At 51.2% G+C, this 24,825-nt stretch overlaps 1 protein-coding gene across 5 annotated transcripts in view; it reads right to left on the reverse strand.

The window, feature by feature from the left end:
- Positions 1–24,825, reverse strand: part of LMO1 (LIM domain only 1) — a 44,468-nt gene that overhangs the window by 15,922 nt on the left and 3,721 nt on the right. For 2 of the 5 annotated variants that reach the window (XM_009186670.4, XM_009186669.4), the window contains one exon: positions 23,116–23,375. The exons of 1 other annotated variant lie outside the window; for it this stretch is intronic. In XM_009186670.4, the coding sequence (XP_009184934.1) occupies positions 23,116–23,140 (25 nt within the window). In that variant the 5' untranslated portion in view covers positions 23,141–23,375. Of the gene's footprint in view, positions 1–23,115; positions 24,432–24,825 lie in introns of those variants that run through there. 2 more of the 5 variants (XM_021926123.2, XM_017948659.3) reach the window with 2 other exon arrangements.

Below are 24,825 nucleotides of genomic sequence, written 5' to 3' on the forward strand. Positions count from 1 at the left end.
CAAGGCTGCAGATCCAGGCTGCTGGCCAGGAGGCATCCATGCCCTGCCTGCTGTGTCCCAGGGCCAGAGGCAGCATCACATCATCTTTTCCTCAAGCAATGGGGAAAGTGAACTTTCACTTGGACCCAATCTGGACCCTACCAAAAGAAGACGGCTCTGAAACACTCCTTGCAGGAATACAAAACACCCCTTGTCAGGGAAAGGTTGGGCCGCTGATCCCCAGAGCCCCCAAGAGGGGCCATTTCCTGTGCAGGAGTACAAAGTGGGAAGCTTCATATGCTACATTTTTGCAGTGCGTTTTGGCGAAGAATAATCTATCCTTAGGAATACGGCATCTAAAGCCTGAACCCACCATGACATAAAGGGACTGAGGAGTTTCCACACATCCCCTACAGATCTTCCTTGTTGAGGGAAGCTGAGTCTGGTTTGGGGCAATAGCAATAGTCTAAGGGACTGTCTTAGTCTGTTCAGGCTGCCATAACAGAATACCACAGACTGGGTGGCATATAAACAATTGAAATTCATTTCTCACAGTTCTGGAGGCTGGGAAGTCCAGAGCAAGGCACCAACAGATTCCATGTCTAGTGAGAGTCGCTTCTTGGATCATTAGATGGCCATCTTCTTGCTGCATCCTCACATGACAGAAGGGGCAAGGGAGTTCTCTGGGGTCCCTTTTAAGAAGGCACTAATCCCATTCTTGAGGGTTCTGCCCTCATGACCTAATCACCCCCAAAGGCCCCATCTCCTAACACTATCACATTGGGTGTTGGGACTTCAACATAAGAATTTTGGGGAGGCACAAATATTCACATCATAGAGAGCTTGCAGGAAGGCCTGGATGTGATTCTGGAGCAGGTGTGATGCAGTCTGCTCTCACAGCCTCACATAATTTTCTATGGTTCTTTAGTGGGGGAAATTTAGAAACATCAGAAGCTGCATGTGCTCACTGGAGTTTGTCACTTGGAATGAGGCTTACGTTAATTGCATCGTTATCTGTAATGTGTTCACCTTCTCCGGGATGGGTATTGGCATTTTCTTTCCATTCTTTGGTTGTCTCTAGAGTCTCAGACATAGCTCAAAAGCAACAGGTCCAAAGCAGGATTCCTGATTTCTTCCCCAAACCTCGCCCCTGTACCCTCACCCAGACTTCCTCCCTCCCACACCATCATCCACCCAGTGCTCTGGCCAGAAACTCAGTGTCATCCTCAGACTTCCATCCTCCTCACCCTTTTCCCTGCCAACTCTTGCTCCTCATCCCACCTGCATCCTCCATTTCCACAGCCATCACAGTCTCTCGACGCACTATGAGCATAGCATGATGTCTGGTACCCATAGCCCATTCTTCACACGGCAGCTGGAGGGATCTTCCAGATAAACCAGGGCAGGTCACTGCTCAACTTGGAACCCTTTCATAACATCCAATGGCCTGAGAATAACATCCAGACTCTTCATCCAGCCTGTAACATCCTCATGTGGTCTGGTGTCTGCCTTCCCCTCGCACACTGTGCTCCAGCCACACTCCAAACTCCTTCCTGCCTCAGGGCCTTTGCACATGCTATTACCGTCCCAGAACACCCTTCCCTGCCTCTGCCTCTGCATATACTTGGCTCCTTCTCATCTTTAAGCTTCAGCTTAAATGTTATCTCCTCAGAGAGGCCTTTCTTGACCTCCTTATTTCCTTATTTAAATGAGCTCCCCACACTTCAGTAATTTCCTTCTGAGTTTTTCATCACAATTTGTGAGTTTCAAAAAAAAAAAAAAACTCTGATTGGGTACTCTCCTAAGAACAAAAGCCCCATGAAGGCTGTTCTTGGGGCCCTACATGTCTTGTCCACTATTGTGTTCCCAGTGTTGAGCCCCACAGCAGTCATTGTTTAGCCATCAGTTCAATTCATGCATGAAGAGACTGGATTCTATCCAGATATTACTGGCAAGAGTCTGCTGGCCAGAGTGGGCCAATTCAGATAGGCAGGGCCGCCAGAGATGGAGCCTTAATCAGGCTTGTTGCTGCCCCTGTGCCACACCCCCTAGGTACCTGTAGCTATGTGGCCCTAACGAACAAAGCAGATTCAACCACAGCAGCTCCTGGGTCATGGCTGCCACAATCCAGGCTTTTGAGAAGCCATCCCAGGGCTCCAGCTGAGGCACGACAACTCTCATGCAAATATAAACCCTTTATCTTTTAGATAAAAGAGGAGCAAAAACACATCCTCCAGCCCCTGCCTCCACTGCGAGCCTCCCTTTACACATAAATACCCATCTCAACCCTCAGGAGTACCAGGTGTCTCTGTAATTCCACCCCTGGCACAGACCTAGCCTTCCCAACTCCCTACCTGAGGGTCTTCTTGGCTTACAAAAATGACTCCTCTTCCCTGTCAGCACAGTCTGAGTCTCCGGGGGCCAGTGGGAGAAAGCGGCCCCTGGAGTTTGCTACAGAAAAGCCCCAGGCCCAAGCCTTTCTCCATCTGTAGCCTCCACCAACCCCCATCCCATCCTGGGCTGCTGGAGCCAGCCCCTAGGTTCCTTAACAGAATGCCGCTTGAAACTGCACAGCTGTGGGGACCGGTGGAGAAGCATCTGGAATCTGTGTTCTCCTGACAGCAACTCAGCTGCTCCCTGGGCACCCTCAAAGCCCGCGTCACCCATCTAATGAAACAGGGCTCCCAGGAGGCCTGCAATCTCCATAGAGGAGGAGGACATGGACTCTCAGACGAGTCTCAATTTCACAGCATCAGGGACGTGAGCACCAGCGCGCTGAACCAGAAAACGAGAGTCTGGCAGGAGCTGCAGACACACCGTGAGCACCAGGGGATGGGAGATTAGGGCCCTTCAAAATCAATTTTGAATTCAAACTTTTAAATGCGTTCTCCAGGCACAAAGAGGGGACCCTCCCAGCAAGCTGAGCCTAGGCAGCTGCTGGGTCCTGCTTCCTTCTTGAAGCTGCCAGAGCCCATCTGCCAGCCACTGGGCTGGGTGAGGGGAGGAAGGGCTGGGGGTTAGGAGGGAGACTCCAGGCCCCACCCCCAGGAGCAGCAGGGATGGGAACCCCTTTGGCTGTGGCTGAGACAGCACTGCCTCTGGGATGCCTGCCTGAGGCATTGCCCCAGGGCTTCCTGTTGAAGCCCTGGGGGTTGCTTCAGCACTTCTTTGCAGACCTGGATAAGAGGGAGACGCTGAAAGCAAGGCCCACGTGGGCCAGATCTCCCTTCAGCCTCCCGCATGACTGAGGAGGCTCAGGGAGCAACCGTGGATGAAGCCATTTAGAATATGAGCTTTGGAATCAGACAGGTTGGGATCTGTATCCTAGACCAGCCATGGGCTCCCAGGCAGAAGATCCTTGTTCAGAAGTGAATGTCTCTTCTGGAAACCTGGTGGGAGAAAGCCTGCTGTGTGTCTTGCAGTGCAGCCCCTGCAAAGTGAGAGTGGTCTGAAGCCCCCAGGTGCAAAGGGAAAGTGTCATCCTGTGTGAGAGTCAGCAGGGTGGGCCAGCTGCTGGGCAAGCTGGTGTGGCCGCAGGCCGCATTGTCCACAGCACAGAGTCTGCAGCCAGGGAGCTGACAGCCATGCTGTCTGTCATCTGTCAGACCACGTCTGGAGTACAAGTACTGCCTGGGCCCTGCACCCAGGTGAGGTGGACAAGGAGGCACAGGGCAGTGGGCCTCACCAAGCCAGAACAGACTGCTCTAGCCAAACCCTTGAGAAGGCCCCAGGCCTGCAGTAGGAAGGCCTTTGGAGGCATGAGCCCACAGAGATGTTCCTGGCAGCTTCGGCTGCAGCCTCCCACTCCTGCCTGGGTCCCTGTTGAGCCCCATTTGTGCCTCCCAGCCTATCATTAGCTCACAGTGCGTGCATTCACCATCTCTGAGTGGGGAAGCTGGTCTATGACAAGACTCTTTGAGATCACTGATTCCCTCAGCCCCAGCCCCAGAGTTTTCCAAACCCCTGGCTAGCTCCCAACTTTAAGCCATACTCCTGACACATAAACATGAATGAGTGTGAACCACCCTGTGGGTAAGAGACAACAGAATGCAGCCACCAAGGCCTCGGGCCTGCAGGGGCTTTATAGGGAGCCCTTTCTGGAATAAGGAGCACCAGGAAAGGAGGCTGGGGTCACCAGATCACATATAGGAGAGGAGGCAGGGACTCCCCAGCCCCTCCCAGCCCCTAGCTTGGGAGTGGGCTGCTGGCTTTGCAAGGAAATTACAACATGGACCTGATAATGCTCCTCTTAGTTACAGCATAAACTGTGGCAATAAAGCGTACCTGGGGAATGTTTAGAGAAAGCACTAATGATTTCTTCCCTAGTGGTTAATAAATTCACTTCCAGATCAATTTGTTCGCGATAGAGCCCTGTGAGCAGAACCCGCAAGGCGGGCACAGCCGAGTGTGTCTTTTTCAGTATAAATGATTTATTACGATGATTAGCGGCACATAAACAATTTAAAATACAATGCTAATTAGTTTGGGGAAGAAAGGAGGGGAAAAGCCACACTGCCTCTCTCCCCATTATGTTCTACTTCCCTAAGTGTGTACTTTTTAATTAAATCCAAATGTCACAATAAATTTAAAGTGTTTTATTACCGCTCGGGCTAACTGAGGCAGTCACGCAAGCCCCCCTCTCAGGCATCTGCAGGCTGGCCTGGGGGTAAGGGCTGGGGGCACCAGCAGAGCTTGTCCACAAACTCCCAACATGGGAAATCTCTTGAGAACCCTGGGAACCCCTCGTGGTTTTCAGCAGCACCAGGTCAGAAAACACTGGGCCTTCCCAGGGGACTCTCCACCTTCTGCTCACCTTCCTGGCCAGCCCAAGTGAGGTCTCCTCCTTAAAGCTTGCTGTGACCAGCCCAGAAGCCAGCCACTTCTCCCCAACAGTCCCACAGTACCCTGCATCCTCTTCACCCCTCCTCGTGTGCCCTATAAACTTCTACCAGCTACTTTCTGTGTGCCTGGCATCATGCCCAGCACTTCATGTACAGCATCTTCCCAAGTCCTTGTTGCACTGCTATAAGTTATAATTATTGCTTCCATTTTGTGGATGGGGAAACTGAGGCTCAGAGAGGTGGAACAACTTAACTAAAGTCACACAGCTAAAAATGGACTTTTGTAGCATCCTTTTCTCTCCTATAGCATGCTCTGCTTCAGAGCCTACAACTGGCCATGTCTGGGCCCTGCTTTGCTTAGAGACACATCTGAGGCAAGGGTTCAGGCCAGGGACTTGGACTCTGGTAAGTCTGGGTTCAAGTTCAGGCTCTGCCATCGACCCACATTGTGAACTCAGTCAAGTCATTTAGCCTCTCTGAGTTTCGGCTTCCTCATCAGCAAAACTAGAGCAATAACATTCAACTTGCAGGGCTGAAGAATGAAAGTACCTGAAGCAAGCAGAAGTCCTTTGCTATCTATGACATGCTATGCAAGTAGTAATTTTTTTATTATTATTATTTTTGAGACAGAGTCTTGCTCTGTCACCCAGGCTGGAGTGCGGTGGCGGAATCTCAGCTCACTGCAAGCTCTGCCTCCCGGGTTCATGCCATTCTCCTGCCTCAGCGTTCCGAAGAGCTGGGACTACAGGCATGTGCCACCATGCCTGGCTAATTTTTTGTATTTTCAGTAGAGATGGGGTTTCACCGTGTTAGCCAGGATGGTCTCGATCTCCTGACCCTGTGATCCACCTGCCTCGGCCTCCCAAAGTGCTGGGATTACAGGCATGAGCCACTGCGCCCGGCCCGCAAGTAGTAATTATTTACAGAAGCCCTTGAGGTGAGCAGAGATCAGTACTAACGCCACTTCATAGATCAGAAAACTGAAGCCAGTAGGCAAAAGACGTATCCAAAGTGCCAATGAACCTCAGTACCAAGCTAAGGGTACCTCCCTTCCAGAAGCCCAGACAATTAAGGATGGCTTCTCTCCTAAATACTCATGTACTATTCATTTGAATTTAAAAACAAATATCCCCAAATGCAGAGTTTTCATATGACCCAGTGTGTTAGTGTGTTCTTGTGTTGCTATAAACATAGCTGAGGCTGGGTAATTTGTAAAGAAAAGAGGTTTAATTGGCTCACAGTTCTGTAGGTTGTACAAGCATGGCTCCGGCATCTGCTCCTGGTGAGGCCTCAGGAAGCTTCCAATCATGACAGAAGAGGAAGGGGAGAACGCAAGTCACATGGCAAGACTGGGAGCAAGGGAGATGGGGGAGGTGCCACACTCTTTTAAACAACAAGATTTTGAGTGAACTGAGCAAGAACTCACTGATCACCAAGTGGATAGTGCTAAGCCATTCATGAGGAAGCCATCCCCGTGATCCAATCACCTCCCACCAGTCCCCACCTGCAACACTGAGAATCTCACTTCAACATGAGATTTGAGGGGACAAACATTGAAATTGTATCACCCAGCAATTCCCCTCTTAAGTATATCCCCAAGAAAAATGAAAATATAGGTCTTAACAAAAACTTGTACATGAACATTCCTAGCAGCATTACTCAGAACAGCCAAAAAACAGAAACAACCCAAATGTCCATCAATTGACAAACGAATAAATAAAACATGGTATATACATACAATGGAATACGATTTGGCCACAAAAAGAAATGAAGTACTAACATATGCTACAACGTGAAGGAACCTTGCAAACATTATGCCAAGAAAGAAGGCAGATACAATAACCACATATTGCATGATTCCATTTATATGAAATGTCCAGAATAGGCAATGCTATACAAACAGAAAGTAGTTTAGTGGTTGCCAGGGAGGGAGGAATTGGGAGTGACTGCTAATGGGGTGAAGGTTCTTTTTGAGGTGATAAAAATGTTCTTGAATTAGATAGTGGTGATGATTGCAAAAGTCTGTGAATATACTAAAAACCACTAAAGTATATATTTTAAAAAGGTTAATTTTGTGGTATGCAAATGATAAATCAATAAAGCTATTATAAAATGAGACAAACGAAAACAATATAAATATTCCTTTGAGAACAGGAGAAACCAGTTCATAAAATATTCAGTTCTGGGGTCAGCAAAGGGGGGCAATAACCTGTGGCAGCTAGAAACTGCCAGGTGGGGGGACCTGGGAGGCCCCACGGCCAGCCTCACAGGGGGCAGGCCCTGGTCACTCCATGCCCCTGCTGGGATGAAAGTGATGAAAGGGCTCCATAGCACCCCCTTACCTCCTTCCCCAGACCCCCACATCCAGAAATCTGACTCTATCCACTTTTCCAGCCCTGCTCCCCAAGAAACTGAAACCTTACTGGATCCATCACTCTCCTTGGCCCATCTGCTTCCACAACTGCATTATCATTTTGTCTTCTCAGGTCTCTGTTGAAATTTCTGCATCCTTCAAGGACTATGCCCTACCTGCAAACTGAGCATGCCCATGGCAGAGGGGTCCCTCCTTCAGGACCTTGAGCTTGTCCGACTTTGGACACCACAAGTACATAACAGTATGTGCATAATGGTACATGCATAATGAATAGCATCATAGTGAGGACTTCCAGGCCCCCAGGCAGGGTTGGGTAAGGGATGCTGCCCTCTCCCAGGGCCTGTGAGCCCCACCTGGCACAGGGATGTGCCAGCTTAGATCCAGGCCACGAGGCTAGGAAGGAAAGCAACGAGGCTGCCTTTGGAAGGGGAGAGCACCATGCCCAGACTAGGGACAGTACCCTTTGTAGCTAATCTGAGAGGATGACCCAAAAAGATGAAGCATCCTGGTCAGCAGGGGGAGCTGGGGCTGCACGGGGGCATGGGCATTTGCCTGCCCCCAAGTTGGGAATGAACAGGGATAGACTGAGAGTAGTCACAGCGGCTCAGGCCTCATCTCTGCAGAGGCAGACCAGCCTCCAATTCTCCCGCAGTGGAGAGAGCCCTATGGAGGAGACAGGACAGCTCTGGTCACTTGAAAGGACTATCTGGGCCTTGAAGCAAGTGGACACAAGCTCATTTTCTAGTCATGAGGTTAGTTCCCTGAGTCTACACGGATTCAGCATGAAATGCTGTCTTGGGAAGCTGCTCCTCAGGGAAACTACCCTTGAACTTCTCTAAATTTCTCTCCCAAAGTTCCATGAGGCCCAGGGATGAGAAGCCCTCTCAAGGTAAGAGGTGGCAGGAGCGCATGTTGCAAGTGCCCTTCCCTTTATGCAGCCACTATGTTCTCACCAACACTTCCTCGGGTGGGCCAAAACACATGAAAACATTTTCTCTCATTTGAGTTCTGTGCAGGGGACAGGGAGGATGTTCTGGGTCTTAACTTATGTGACCAGGGCTCAGAAAAGTGAAGTGGTTTGCCCAATAACACCCAGTAGCAGTGGGTGGTAGAGCAAGACTTGCCGGAGAGCCCACAGTCAGAGGACCGCAGAGCAGGACTGAAATCCACAGTTCATGCTTGTTACCTACCAAGTCAAAAGACAGCTACCCCTGCAGCAAGTGGTCAGGTCCTCATGCTGCTGCTGTCGCTTTCAAAGAATTCTAAAGATTTCACATCTGCATGTATCTGAGCTGGTGCTCTTGGGGGTTCTCTCTCTTTGGGAGAGTGAGTCCAAAGCCTTTACCATGGAAGGGAGGGCAGGATTCCCAGTAGTATGGACCACAGGGAGAAGAGTGTGTGCCCTTGAGACAGCATGGAGTGGGCTGCTGGGTCTCCAGACCCTGGGCAACCAGGCAGGAATGGTACCATGCACCACTATAGACACCTGAGTCTACAGACAGACCACTATACAGACCTCTCCCCTGAGGGACAGCTCATTGCAGAGGCAAGACCTTAGGCATAGTTCCCAGACCACACGGAGGTGCTCTGAGGCCTCAAACAAGTTCTGCTCTTCTCTAGACTGATCCTAGTTGAATATAATTGGGGGTGGACTAGAGTAGAAACAGGTAAGGGTAGGGAGACCCTGAGCCATGCCTCTTTCCCAGAATCAGCAGCTTTTATGAAAGCCAGTCGGGAGAAAGAACATTGGCCCAGAGTGGGAGGGCCAAGAAACACTTTACAGACAGATCATAGGAGGCCAGAGGAGTCAGGGACTGACCGTCGGGTGGCTGGATAGGTCTGGACTTGCTACCTCCCAGTCCTGGTGTCTTCCCACCTGCTTCAGGCCCACAGTCTTTGACTCCTTCTCTTAGAGCCTAGAAAGCCAGAATCATGGTCCAGTCATGACAGCAGCAGAGGAGGAAGTGAAGGGTTGGGGAAGCCTTCAAGCCAAAGCTGGGCTGGGCAAGCAAGGGCCTCAGGGACAAAGCTGGGCAAGGACAGGCTTGCAGCCAGGGCCTCTGGTCTACCTTCCCTGGAGCTCAACTCCAGCTCTGGCCACAAGTTCAAGCCCCGCTACAGGGAGCTGAGCAGCTCCAGCCAGGATCTTGACCACCAGAAGACCTCAGATGAGCTCTCATTCCTAAGGCCACAGCTTCAGCACAGTTCCTCTCCTAAACCTCAACTGCCTCCTCTGACCAACCCAGACCCCCACCTGCCTCACCCTGCACACACCCAGTCTGCAAGCACTGGAGGAAACTGAAGGGAGGCAGGCAGGAGCGTGGGGCCATCTGAAGCTGGAGGGATGGGGAGAGGTCCGTCTGTACAGCTGAAAAAGAACCCCTCCCTCTCCATTATTGCTGCTTTCTCTGCCTCTAGTTTTATCCCCTCCCATTTGCTCTCCACAGAGTAATCCAAATGGTCTTAATGAAATGTAAATTTGAGCAAGAATCTTGCTTCTACCTCAAGCCATTCAAAGGTGTCCTGTTGTATACATGGACATAAAGATGGGAACAACAGACACTGATGGGTGACAGGATCTGTCATACCCTGAACCTCACCACCATGCAATATACCCATGTAACATGTAAGAAACCTGCACATGCGCCCCCTGAGGATGTAGGGAAACTGGAACTGCTACCCACGGCCTGCAAGGCTCTGCACAATGTGGCACTGCCAGCCCTGACCACCCTGCAGCCTCACTGATGATGCCCCAAGCTCCAGTCACAATGGCCTCTGCAGTCTTGAACCTGGGGTTCCTTGTCCTCTTTCTGGGACAAAGGAATCCTTTTGATTCTCTCTGATCCTCTCCTGACCTCCTTCACCTGTAAACTCATTCATTCATTATCCGCTCAACAAATATTTACTAAGCATCTACTAGTAGGGGTTAGCCCTTAACATCTACATTTTGATAACAATTATACCAACACTGAGAATTTTTCATCAATAAAGTAACTCTTAATGAGCTTCATTAAGTCAATTAATTCCTTGATCACTTTTCTATTCATTCGTGTTAAACCATTTCTTCACCCTTCCCCATTTTTTTTGAATTTTGTGGAGATTATTTTCATTGGGATCAATTATTTTTAAATTGTTAAAGGTGACTATTGGCTTATGATCAGCTTTTGGCTCACATCAGATCTCACAAATTCGAGTTTTTGCCGCTGTTGGGATTCTTTTCTGGCAATTATTTCTACCAGAAAATGCTTCCCGAGCCAGCGTCACCAGCTCTAAACTTCTCAGGAAGATTTGATTCTTCTGTCAATTTTTAGTCGGTAACATACTTTACCAGGTGCAGTCTTAGTTGTTGCCAGTTTTACTTTGTGTTAATTATTTCAACCAATTTTAATTTTTTCGTGGATCTTTTTTTGGAGAATAATATCTCAATAATACTAATGAGATCTTATGCTCATGTCAAAGGCATATTTTAGCAGTGATCTGCTAAGCACTCTGAGGATCAAAGAATAGCATGAAAACATCCTCAGGGCACAAAGGCAGGTCAAAGCATTGAACTCTGCATTTGGGTGGAGTGCCAGCTTGGAACCAGGTGCCTGAGGGAGCCCTGCCCACTGCCCACTGCTCCCCAGAGCCCTGGCCCCTGCCAAGAAGATGCCTCATGGATGGGAAACAGCTTCTGGCTGGGGGAGAGCGGCTGCCTGGAAGAGATGGCCTCTGACTGACAGAGCTGGGGTGCAGCCTCAAGGCCCCATGCCAATCGGATGCAGCGTCTGCTGGGCACAGATATTTCTACTCAGAAAGTATCTCAGAGATACTCAGCTGAGAAAGGAGGCAGACGCTTCTTAGTGCCTTAGTTTCCCCAGCCATAAAAGGATGTAATTGACTGGGGTACTCTCAGTCCAAGGCTATGACTTCCATTCACTGGCCTCGAGTCTCTGAACCTACTCCAGGGGTCCCCTCTGCCTCCTAATTGAGACTCTACCTGCAAACAGCAGGGGGCAGGGCTTTCCACCTGGATTGAGTGTGACAAGACCAAGTGTGGAGGGCTGAGGGCTACAGATGCTCTCACCTGGGAAACTGTGTGTCCCGACCCTAGGAGACCAATGAAAGAGAAAGAGACCTCACTGGGAGTTCCTTTCTGCTGGCCTGGCCCTGCCACACCCATTCCCCAATAGTCATGTCTCCATATACGACGCCACAGGGTATGAAGCCGGCAGGCACTCTGGGAATGCAAATGGGGAAACCAAGACCCAGAAAGGGGAAGGGACCAGCCCAAGGACACACTGTGAGGTGGTGGCAGAGCAGGGATGTGGATGCAGCAGTTCTGGCTCCCAGCCCCGTGCCCACCAACCTGCTTACGGGAGTGCTTCAGCCCGCAGGAGAGCCTCCTCCACCCTGCTCCCACGTGAGGAACTGCCGACACTACCTCTGCCCAGGCTGCCTCAAAACGCCGCCTCCATTGCCCCTGTAACAGCCAGGAAAGAGGTGAGGCCCTCAATCCAACAGCAGCGGGGAGGCTGGCTCAGGAAGGAACCACCCTCACCTCCTCTGCGGGTATCATCCCGGCAGACTGAGAAGGGAGACCCTGGGGTGATAGACCCCACTGGGGCGGCTTTGTAGGGCCGTCCCAGCCTTGGAAAACTGACCACCTGTGAGAACAAAATCCAGCAGCCCCCCGCACTGGTCCAGGTGTGTGTGTGTGTGTGTGTGTGTGTGTGTGGTGTGTGAGTGTGTGTGAGAGACAATGCATGTGTCTGTGTGGGTGGGTGTGCATGTGTGTGTGAATGTGTGTATGTGAACATATGTGTGTGTATAGGTGTGTGTGGTGTGTATGGGGGTGTGTAGTGGGCATGTAGTGTGCGTGCATGTATGTGGGAGTGAGTGTGTGTGACAGTGTGTGTGTGTGTCCGCACATATTCAGCACCATCCCTCCCACAGCTAGAGCTAGGGAGGGCCCGCGAGTGTCTTTACCGCCACCTCCCCAGGCTCATGGCAGGCGGGGCCTGGTTCTCGCCTGAACTCTTCCACATGCCAGTTTGCTGGGGTATCCCAGGCATGCATCTTTTCCTCTCTGGACACAACCTAGTCCTCTGCAAAATGGAGCTAGTATTTGTCCTCTTAGCCTCCCAAGGGTGTTGTGAAGATGAAATGATAGACTCTGAGACATCTGTGCCCTTCCCTGGCATGAGGTGACCCAGGAGGCCTCCTGGGAATGGAGCTGGTGAGGCATTCTCTCTGGAGGCAGTTGCTATTCCAGAAGCTGGCCTCTCATGGCAGGCCACCTTCTAAGATGGTCCCCAGTGATCCTGCCCCCTGGCACTCATACCCTTATGTCATCTGCCCCACTTCCTTGAGTGTGGGCTGGACCTAGTGGCGTGCTCCCGAGAAAGGAAACACAGCAAAGGTGATGAAACGTCACATCTGTGATTCGTAGACAGACTTTCTTCTTGTGAGCAGACACTGTCTTTCAATGGCTTTCAGGAAGCTGGCAGCCACGTTGGAGAGGCCCATACGGCATGGCCACCGCAGCCAGCAAGGCATGGAGGCTCTCAGTCTAGCAGCCCGTGAGGAACTGCATTCTGCCAGCAACTAAATTACTGAGCTTGAAACAACCCCACATGAATCTTGAGATGAACCCACAGCCCCAGGTGACACCTTGATCACAGTCTGAGAGAAACCCCAGAGCAGAGGACCCCGTAAAGATTCCTGTCCCACAGCAATGAGAGAATAAGTGGGTATTGTTTCTAGCTGCTAATTTTGGAAGTAATGTGTTACACAGCTGTAGATAATTAATACACTGTCACACTGGCATACATGCTCTGTAGAGAAGGGCCCTCTCCTCAGGCCATTGAGAGGGGGCCCTGCAGACAGCTCTCTGCCTGACAACCCATGTTGTTGTGAACTTCCTCCTAGAGCACAGGCCTTGAGGTGGAGTGTTTTGAGGAGAGGAGCCCAGAGGACAGAGCCCTGTCTCCAGCTGCCCTACCCAGGCCCCCTGCCCTCAGCTGGGCAGAGGAGGAAAGTGGGAGAAGCTGCTTCACATCCTCAAGGAGCCACAGCCGTGAGCCCTTTCCAAAGAGTAATCCTCCCAGGGCTGGGAACTCCAGGCCTGTCTGGAGCAGGGCAAGTTTTCCAAAGCACATCCACTTCCCCTGTCTCCCCTGCTCTCACCAGTACCCCAGGGAGGACAGGGAAATGACACCAATCATCTGCAAGACTGTCAGAAGCTTTGCCTGATCAAGTCTCAACAGACTTAAAAGGTAACCGTGTTCATACCCATTTTACTACTTGAAATTATTAGTAGAATTTACTCATCAGAATGACTTAGCAGCAGAGACAGGATTTGAACCTGTGTGACTCAAAGCCCATGCTAATTCCACTTGTTTTACAAAAGGAAAACTGAGAATCAGAGAGTTTGAACATTCTGATGGCACCCACAGGTAGCCCCACTCAGTCCTTCCTGGATACTGTCGTCAGGGATTAGGGTTTTTAAAGATTGAGGGGAGAGGACACACAGGATAGAGCAGGACTGTAGGAGCCCAGGCCAGCGCTGCTCCCACTTGTCTGGCAAGAGTGGGTCTCCCTCCTGCTCTCTATCAAGTCATCATGCCAACCAGCAAAGTTGATTTATTAAAACTCCTTTCTGGGGTACCACACGAATTTTTCCCCACTGAGACTCAGAGAAGAAGGGCAGCCACTCCCGCCACACAATATTAAAATGTCAGGAGTTTAAGGCCTGCGTTGGTTGAGTCATAAGTTATCAGCACCCAGTGAGGGCCGACAGAATGCCTCCCTTAAATTATTAAGCAGAAAGCGTCAGACTGTAATATTTTGCTAAACCAAAGTACAGACACAGACAAAGATGTCATTTCAATATTTGAAACCAGCAAGTTTAATTTAAAATAAGAGCAAACCAATAAGCTCAGAACATAGCAGCGTATGAGAGGAAAATTATACTGTGAGAGGAAAAAAAAGTGGAAGGACTTAAGAAATTTATAAAAGTAATCTCCAAGTGGAAATTAGAAATCAAGGCCTAGAAACAGAATAACACAAAAGAAATATTACTGTCCACTTTCTAAATCAATATAACACTGCTCCACGCCGGAATTACCATGGTAACTCAAGTAAAAAGAATCAAGCAATTCTTATTATTTCAAAATAAAATCACAGCCTGAAGCCTGGGTTTTATTACAACCACTGATAGATCGCTGGCTTGTATTTATCTGAAATATTGCTTTTCAATCAGCTGGTTTATGAATGTACACAGGCCTCTCACCAGCCCACTTACCACCCCATTTTGAGGCTAGGGGCCAACCAATGAATTGATTCTCACCTCGCTGCATCTGCATATATGCCCAGGTCTAAGTCAGCTCTGGGAACACAGAGCATCACATCCTTTCAAGCTGTCTAGTGGCTTTGCAGGACAGAGAGGAAAACCTGAAAGAGGCAATGGGGACTGACCTCATTATGGTCCCTCCCCTGCCAGGGTGGCTCTGGGAGGAATGGAGCTGGGCTCCCATGGCAGCCCCCCTCAAACTGCCCACAGCAAGCTTCCTTCCACCCCAAGTCATCTCGAAGGTTCCTCACCTTTCCTTGAACTCTGAGAGTCTTTCTCTGCATCCTCATGTCTGACAGCTGGAAAAGGGAGCAGACAGAGCACAGAGAGTGAGTGCACTGACTCTGCAGTCAACCTGCTTGGGTTCACAGCCCAGCTCTAGCACTCTTGAGCTGTAGTGGAACCAATTACTCAATCTCTTTGTACAATAATTTTCTCATCTGTAAAATGAGGGTAATAGTAGCTTCTTCCTAAGGTTCTTAGGGGTATTAAATGAGATTATATATGGAAGATGCTTGGTGGACTGATTACAAAAATGACCCCAATTCGCTACCCTTCCCCATAGCCACACCATTTGTTATATGACTTTCACCTCCTACCTTCAAGAGCGGAATCTGCTTCTCCACCCTTTGAACTTGGGCTGGCCTTGTGATTTATTTTGGCCAATAGAATGCAGCAGAAGTGACAACATCCCAGTGCCAAACCTTGGCCTCAGAAGCCTTGTGTAGGCCGGGTGCGGTGGTGCGTGGTGGCACACGTTTGTAATCCCAGCACTTTGGGAGGCTGAGGCAGGTGGATCGATTGATCCCAGGAGTTCAAGACCAGACTGGGCAACATAGTGAAATCTCATCTCTACAAAAAAATACGAAAATTAGCTAGGCATGGTGATATAGTCTCAGCTACTTGGGAGGCTGAAGAAGGAGGATCACTTCAGCCCAAAAGGTCAAGGCTGCAGGAAGCTGTGATTGTGCCACTGCGCTCCAGTCTGAACAATAGAGCGAGACTCTCTCAAAAAAGAGAAGCCTTGTGTGCTTCCACACCTTCTGGACCGGTCTCTGCCATAAGAACAAGTCGGACAAGCCTACTGGCTAATGAGGGCCTCGCAGTCTTTTCACGCCCAGCATCCAACTGATCAGCCATCCTCCATCCTCCAGGTGTGAGTGAGCCCAGCTGAAACCAGAAAAACTGCTCAGCCAAGCCCTGCTTAAATCACTGACCCACAGATTTTCAAGTTAAATAAATGCTTATTGTGTTGAGGCTGTACATTTTAGGGTAACTGATTATGCAGCAATAACTACTTGATACATATAGACGGCACAATGCTGCACTTTTAAGTAAGGGTTCAGTATAATGATAGCTATTGTGTTTTATGACTCCTAAAGGCTGAGAGGCCAAAGCCAAAAGATCATACTGTAACTGTGCAGAGAGCAATGTCAATTCACACAAGCATGAAACTTTTTGGTTTACCAAGTATGTGCTTGGACATAAAGTGCCAGTTAGGTGTTTCACCCTTTGTAGGGATGAGAAAATTGAGGCCCAGTGCATTGCCTGAAGTCACACAGCAGTCAGCTGGGACAAAACCCAGGTTTTCTGAATCATGCTAGCAGACTACACCTGAAGACAGGAGGCCACTCAAGAAAGCCCAGTTGACCTCCAGGGGAAGGGACAGGAGGGAGGAGCTAGTGATCTGAGCCCATGGGCCTTCATACTGGGCAGCTGCCCCTGCAATCTGGAACAACCTACTCACTCCTCTCACACCACCTGCTTTTACTTTTCCCCTAATTGTATCAGCTACTGTGGACTCCTGCCTTAGAACACGAAATGAACACATACCCACCAGTGGTGAACAAATTGTTGCTAGGTTTGGTGGATGTGTCTCTGAGCATGGTCTGGAATGGTCTGGGAGAAACCTCAGCCAACTAAAGGAGAAAGGGCATGCCAGGCAAGGAGGACATAGGAGCAAGGGAATAGAGGCAAATGCTGAGTCTTCATGGAACCCAAAACCAGAGAGGATATACTAAACCTGCATAGTTTAGTGTGATGGTCAAAGCAGCAGTAGGCCTCAGGCAGGATGCCAGGGTAGCAGAGGTTTGGTCAGACTGGTTGTAATGAGCACCAGGAGAAAGATAGTAGGTGAGATGAGAATGGCGGTAGCAGAGGACAAAAAGGTAGGTCCAGAGTCCCAGATGAATGCAATCCGGTGATGTGCTGATGCATGCTTAACAACCAAGTCTTTGGGAAAACGCCCTGATTTGTAGTGTTTGCTTATGTCCATGGTACAAATTGTGGCTAATTTCAAGCTACCAATGCAGTGTCTCTGAACTCAGAGTTGGGAAGAGATGCACAGAATATCTTACAAGCCAGGACAAGTTGACTCCACTGGTGTAGTCCAATCCCAAATATGGGCCTGCCAGGAAAACTCACTCTAGCAGCACCACAAAGCGCTAAGCCTGGGAATGGGAGGACATCTTGCATGTCTCAATGTCCTCCAACTCCAGACAGGACAGGGAAGCAAGATGGGATACATGCCATAGGAACCTCTGGGGCTTCTCCACTTCAAAAGGACCAGGACAGATGTGAGTGTCCATCAGCACCTTTCACCTACATCTGAGGATAGAACTGCATCTTCTGGGCTGTCAGTAGGCTGGCAAGGGGTAAAACTGGGACACCCAAGCACGTGGTCCGTAGTCCCAGTCCAGTTGATGTTTGCTGTAATCAGAGTTTTCTACTACCCAGCCTCATCACGCCTCGGGGCTAGGGCAGAAGGCATGGCAAAAAGATGCTGATGCTCTAGGCTCCAATTCCTCATGGAACCCTAGGCAGCCCTTTTGCCCTATTTGAACCTCGACTTCCACCTATAAATGGAGGAATTTGCAAAGAATGGCTTTAGAGACCTCTTCCCAAGGTGCCACCTGCCGTGGGGATCTGGACATGGGCAAGTAGTGAGGTCAGCCTTCCTCCCAGGCAGCAATGATTAAGGGCCATGATAAATAAACTGGCAGAGTGAGGGTACAGACCCAGTGCTTACCAGTGAACAAAGCACTGGACTGGACACAGAGTTATTTCAGATCATATTGTAACTGAATACGGAGCAATGTTGCTCCACACAGCCATGAGGCTTTCTGGCTCATCAAATGTATACATGGACAGTATCTCACTTAATCCTGAGTATAATCCTGCCAATTAGGTATGGCTGTTCTCACTGTAGAGATGAGAAGGTAGAGAGGCAAAGGTTTAGAGGCAAGCAACCTCTACACTGGGTGGGCGTGTAACACAAAATCACAGTGGACATACTGGACCTGCATAGCTTAGTGCAATGACAGAGGTGGCAGCAAGTCAAACAGTACCTGGCACACTGGGACACCCATGTCCTTTCCTCTACCTTCTGCCCTAACATCTTCTAGTCTTCTCAGCGTCCCTGAACAGGGCTTTCTGGGAGGCCCTCTAGACCCTGGAGATGGATCCAGCAACAGCCTTGGCCTCCCTGCTACATGGGGGCACAGCTCTGGAGGGATCTCCTAACTCCCTGGACCTGCATCTGCTCTAGACCCCAACATGGCTCAAGTCACTGGCCCCTAGCCTTCCCTAGCTGCACCATCACAGCTCTGCCTTCTGCTCAGACAGCACAACCTGTCTAGCCACAGCCACCTCCCAACTGTGGCAGCCTCGCCCTGGGCCATGGCTGAACCTCGTGTTTCCTTTGCCCATGACCACAGGGAGTCAACTGCCAGTGCTCACTGGCAATCATCCATCTGTTCCAAGGGTGAGAGACCAAAATAGACCTCCTCTTGGTGCTGCCCACAAATAGGGCCTGCTGTGAAGTTCCTTAAATGGAAGCTCATGGGACAGCCACCTGGTCTGACTCTGGGACACAGGGTGACACAGGGTGGAGTAAGGAATCAATTCTCGGGAGGGAGAGGCGGGTCCCAGCTCTAGGGAAACGTCCATTTTCATGTGCTAAAGGCATCTTTGTGGGACATGTTCAGAAACAGACAGCAAGAGAAAAAGGCAGTTCCCACAACCACAGAGGCCAAGTGAGTGGCCATGCCAGCACTGAGCCCCGGCATCCAAAGGGTGAAGCTTTTAGGCGAGCAGCAGCCAGTGATCTCAGCTTCCCCCAGTCCTAATGCTCCTGAAAGGCTCTCTCCTGCTCCCTGTAATTGGGCATCAGTAGTTAATGCAGTATTGACTGCATTACACGCTCCCGTGCCTCCCCTCACTAATGCCAATTGCATCACCTTGTACAGTCACCGGCTTGCTTAGCCAATAGCCGTTAAAAGCAATCCAAATCATGAATCATATGGGAAACTTTTAGCAAGACACCACCATCCAAGGAGACAATTTACAGTTGAGTTAATCTGGGTACATTAGCGAGACATGGATTCTGGACGACAGACCAATTTATGTTGTTTCCCTGTCCCCCTCTTAGTGCTGCTCTGTGTGAGCAAATGAATGGAAGAGCAGGGAACAGAGAGACGCACCTGCTTCTTCACCCAAGGCTCGGGTGTGTGTGTGTGTGTGTGTGAGGGGGTTACCCATCTTTACAGGCACTCTGCCTGGCTAAGTCTGGGCAGGAAGGGGAAGCAGCTGTATGTACAGCTCAGGATGTGATGCCTCATTCCCAGCAGAAAGGAGGGCTGCCGCTGGGGCTGGTTATGGTAGATGCAGATGGTAACCCTCCCACTCCCCAGCTTCTAGGCACTGGGCAAGTGCATGATTTGGTCCCCACCCTGCCAGACTCACAAGGCCTTTACCAGGCCTCAGCAGGCAGCAGTGTCCACTTGGCTCTGCCTTCCTGCTGATGGGCTGGGGTCTCTGGCATGGAACAGCATCAGGGCCTGCCTGCCTCTCCAGGGCTGGGACAGTGGTGAGCACACTCTGCCAGGAGAGGCCCCAGGACTCTCTGTGGCCTAGAACATGAGGGTCTATCCTAGGAAATCCTACTAGTGGCCCAGCAAGGGCTGGTTCGTACCCAAGCATAGCCATGTGCCGATTCTGGTGGATCAACTGAGTCAGCTGTGGAGGCTGTGCTCCTAGCGGTCATTCACAATTGAAGACTCCGCTGTCTGGTCCTCCTCAGTCCAGCTTCACTCTCTTCGGCATTTTTACTTATTAAAAATGCTCTAGGAATCATGTCTGGTGTTTAGTTCCACAACCCGCCTGCTGCTTCCTATGGTCATCCCCACCTTCCTGCTGGGCCTTTGCAAAGACCGTTTATACCCAGCCCTGCCCTTCTCCTGTGTGCACCTGAGAGTATCCCAGCATCCCCAGCTGGATGCCCCAGCATCCTCTCCTGCCCAGTCCCACACAGACCAAAGCTCTCACTGTTCTTGGGCCCTCTCAGACTCTCTGCTGTCTGCTCCTACTCAAAGGCCTCTTCTCAAACAGCCCAAGGGCTCATTTGACTTGGGTAGGGTTCAGAGCTGTAGCTCTCTTTGCTCCCCTGGGACTTTAACCCTCCCCCAAAAGCCCACTGCCTGGTGCCAGCCCAAGCCGCAGGTGCCAGGGGAAGAAGGGCTGTTTCTCCGGGAAAGTTGGAGCTCAGCTGCCTTTCACTGACAGGCAGACCCAGCAGCATTTAGAAAGCCCGGACCCTGAGTTCCAGTAAAGTGGAGATAGCTAGGCCAAGAGCAAGCATCCAAATGAAAGCAATTAATCTTAAAACTCGAAGTTTAACCGTTTGCAAAACAGATCTTTCCGTCTCTGTGGTGACCCTTCACTGCTTGACCTAATGGATTACTTTATTAATAATGCACTGTGCTTAAAAGCAAAAAAAAAATTTTTTTTCTGACGATTCAATACTTCAGAAAGTCTCTTAAACCCGTTGCTACGGCAAAACGATTGATATTTTATTATCTTTCAGAAGTGCAACATGAAAGCCCTGCAGCCCAGCAGAGCGGGAGCTTTGGTCCTCGGCAGCTGGCAGACCCGACTTCAACCAGAGGAGCCCCAGCCTCTCCCGACAAGATGCTGTCAGGTGGAGAAAAGGCATTGGGGGTGGTTAATAGCAGCCCTGAGTCCCTGCTGCAGCCAGACAAAAGGTGCTGTATGCAGGGAACGCACCCTTTGGGGGACCTGGGGGGTGGGGGAATGCTGCCACCCAGTTCAGGTAGCCACCTGCTGAGAGGGCAGAAGTGTTCAGGAAGGAGTTAGGTGGTTGGTTTGGAGGAGCAGATGAGTGGATCCAGAACCTTTCTCCCTCCTCCAGTTGAAGGTGCCATCTTCAAGGTTTCCTGGAACTAGGGGAGGCCAGACTCCTCTTAACAGGGAGTGGAGTGCAGATGCATGAGCAGAAAGGTTGCTTTTGAAAGACAGCTATAGGCTGGGCAGGACAAGAGTAGGTGGCTGCTTAGGACCCCAGTGGCTGTGCTTGTGCTGTAAGAGACCCCAGAGCCCAGCAGCTCCATGGTAGTGGGCACCATATTGTTTAGACTGGACAGGCTGGGGATGGAGGGGCATCTGGAGCTCTGTTTCACAGCTCTAACAGAAACCAGAAGAAACATCTGCCCAGGGTGCTTGAGGTACACCGCAATTTGGAGGCAGAGAGCTGGCTAAAATGACCTCCAGAAATCCATTCCCACTCAAGGCTCATCTGAAACTCTTTGTATTATCTCAGAGCCAGAGGCATCATGAGGTGCTTGGGCAGAGCAAGATCCTGGGTGCAGGTAGGGGGTGTCATCTTGTTGGCATGAGACCAATCTCCCTGGCCTGAGGCCTCCCATGTACAGAGCCTGAGTCTTCTGGATTCCTGGCTTGGGCCTGGGGAGCCAAGCATGCCAAATAACCTCTGCTAAAGGTGAACCCTACATGCTCCCCATAGTGACAGTATCCCCAGGTACCAAGGAAGTGCCCTCTGCCCTGGCTTCTCCAAGCCTTTCATTTTTACCAAGAGGGAAAGTGAAGCATGACTGTTCCAAAGTAACATGAGGAGTTTGTGATGAAAGGCACTAAATCAAGGTCTCCTCCCTCCCTGTCTGGCCTGACCCCAGACCCCTTCTTCTCCTTTTCATTCTATATGAAGTTCTCCGATGGCCTACATGGGGCTCCAAGGAAGGGGTCCTTGTGAATAGAGAAGACATACTGAAGATGATGTCCCACCCCAGCTAGCCCAGAAGCACTGAGGTTTCCCCCATCCTCTCTCTTCCTACACCCATGGTGAGAGCCACAGAGCCTCCTAGATGCCACCCCCAGGCCAGATACTTCAAGTTCCACCTCCCTGCTGGATGTCTCAGAAGACAGTAGGCAGCCTGGGGCCATCAGCACCTGGCAGCAGCAATGCGAGCATCCTGTGTGACCCTGAGCAAGTCACTTAGCTTTGCGTTTTCACCAACTGGTCACATCAATAACAACGCTGCCCCGGGGGCAGAGGGCACGGGTCCAGCGGGCACGGGCCCAGCAGGCACGGGCCCAGCAGAGACTCCTGAGTGGAAGGTCAGAGGATGGCCACTACAGTCACTTTAAGAGGATTCCCGCTGACTCAAAGCAAACCTACCCTTTTGGTACCTCACCAATGGCAGAACGCCGGCGGCAGCGAGGACACCAACAATCACAAATGCCCCTACACCACCAACACACAGGCCTCACCTACAGGGCCGGAGGTCCTGGGACAGCCAGGGTACCGCCTGTCTCCTGACCCTGGGGACTCATCTTAGGGCACCCACTTGGCTTTCCCCTCAAGGGGGCTGGGATCCCCAACCTTCTAGGACACTTAACTGCAGGACACTCCCTGCCAGGAAGGCTTTGGGGTCTATGGGACCACCTGCCAGTGGCTTCCAGCAGCTATGGGCTCCTCTGTTCCGACCTTTCCCGTGCCCTGCAGTTTTCTAGGGCGCATTGAGGCTCGACCACTGAAGGTCCGTGCCATTCTCGCAGCCGCCCCCGCATGAGTGCTACTGGCCGGCGGCGGGACACTTTCTTCCTCTGGGCCAAACTCCCGCCTCCGCGCTCAAAGAGACAGGGAGATAGCGGGCCAGCACAAGAGGTGGCTCTCTTTCTCATCGAGTCACGCTCATGGAGATGTGCCCCGAGGGTCCCAACCGCCTTCCCCTCGCCTGCTGGGCACCCCGGCTCTCGCGCCGTCCTCCCGCGCTCCCGCTTGCCCCGAGCTCTGGAGTCCGATTCTCCCCGAAGCCGCTGATTTGCTCAGCGCTTAGTGCCTCTCGGGTTACGCGGCGGCGGGGGCGAGGGTGATGGCTGCGGTGTGAGCAGCAGCCGCAGAGACGAAATGCTCAAAGCGAACCTCCGCGGCGCGGAGATCGCAGGGGAGCCGGAGCCTCCACGAGGCCCCGCGGCGCAGCACACGGCCGGAGCACAGCTCCTTGGCTCGCGGCCGGGGTCCGCGGGGCGTGCGGCCCGGGGCGCATGCAGCCCGGGGCTCGCCCACGTTCTCCCCCGGCAAGTTCCGCCCGGCTGTCCCCCGGTGCTTCCCCCTGCCCCAGCCCTGGTCCCAAGCTTGCCGCCCGCCCCGCAATCCCCGCACAGCCCAGCAGGTGTGCGCCCGTGTTCCCGCGTGTGTGTGCCTGCGCGCCGCAGCGGGGGGCAAGGGGGCGAGGGGGTGAGGGGCGTCGAGACCCCGGCCCGCCACCTACCGTCCTCCTTGTCCAGCACCATCATCTCGGGCGCTCCGTGTCCAGCCGCAGCTAGGCTCGGCCGGGAGAAGGGCGCCGACTCGGGGCGCGCTTCGGCGGGGCGGCCGGTCCTCGGGCAGCTAGCGGGCTCTAATTACCCGCTTGTCCGGCTCTTAACCTAGATTGCACTCAGCTAGAATTACATTCAGGAGTGAAGCACTTCGCAGATACAAAAGCAGTCTCACCTACTTTTGTGCCTCAGAATTGCAAGGAACTACGAACTGCAATTTAGAGAGAGAGAGGGAGAGGGAGAGAGAAGGGGGAAAAGAGGATCAGAGCCGTTTCTTTGATTCTCACCTTCTAAATGGCTCAATTTGCCCAGTATAATCTGTCTTAATGTAATTGCATTTGATAGCTCATAACCCTGGCTCTGGCAACGACACAGCTTTCAGCCTCATAAAGTGTTTTCCCCTCGGATTTAATCTGAATCTCAATCTAAAATTATATTCAAAGAGATGGGGGAATCTCGCGGCCGTCTCCCGCTGCCTTTCTCCCTCAATGTATGAGGTTTGCACTCCTGCTACTGAATAAATGCACACATTTCCCGAGGCCCCCTCCCTCCCGGGTTAATGGGGGAGTGGAGACGCACGGCTGCCCGGCTCCGCAGCGCCACCTGGAGGCCTCTAGGTCCCAGCTCGGTGAGCGTCTCTCCTCGGATCCCAGGGTCGTGGTCTTCAATGTTTGTCAGGAGGATGCACCCCATGTATTACTCCCAGGCCCTCAGCCTTGATTTTTGTCTCCTCTTCGAGCAATATTTCTCTGATCACATCCTTTCCCTTCCTATCAGCTCTGCCCGGAGTTTCTGGTTGCTTCCCGGATTGTCTGGCAAAGTTAACCCTCTTCAGGGCACAAACAATCCTACCCTGAGTCTTACAGCACTACTCCTGACCCCAGCAGCATCCCCAAAAAGCATCCTAACTCCATGGGGTAGGAAAGCTTATCTCAATTTCTCTCGAAGTAAGCCCAGGCCTGGCCTTGAAAGCCTTTCTCATTCTACAAATATTTACTGAGCGTATATTATGTGCCAAGCACAGTTCTAAGGTACTGGGGATACAGCACTGAACAAAACAAAGATTCCTGCTACTATTATGAAATTGACAATTCTTGCTCTGTAACTCATAAGGCAGGAAAAGAGACAGTGTCTATCTCTTGTCCTGGACCCTGCTTCTCCCCAGAATCCTGGGGCTGATGTTCTGGCTGCCTACCCTAGGAAAGCAACCTACTCACCTACTTTTTTCTTTTCTTTCTTTCTTCTTCTTCTTTTTTTTTTTTTTAAGATGGAGTCTTGTTCTGTCGACCAGGCTGGAGTGCAGTGGTGTGATCTTGGCTGACTGCAACCTCCGCCTCCCAGGTTCCAGTGATTCTTCTGCCTCAGTCTACCAAGTAGCTGGGATTACAGGCACACACCACCACGCCCAGCTAATTTTTGTATTTTTTTAGTAGAGATGGGGTTTCACCATGTTGGCCAGGCTGGTCTCGAACTCCTGACCTCATGATCCACCCACCTCGGCCTCCCACAGTGCTGGGATTACAGGTGTGAGCTGCTGTGCCTGGCCGGAAGGCTACCTACTTTTAAATCCCAAGTCTTTTTTCTTTGCCTAGACAGTACAGAGTTCCCGCGTGGGATAGAAATAATGATTTTTCTCCAGTTCAAGGAGGGGTCCAGACAGA

The sequence above is a fragment of the Papio anubis genome, chromosome 12 (genome assembly GCF_008728515.1).
Source record: "Papio anubis isolate 15944 chromosome 12, Panubis1.0, whole genome shotgun sequence".
Lineage (NCBI taxonomy): Eukaryota > Metazoa > Chordata > Mammalia > Primates > Cercopithecidae > Papio > Papio anubis.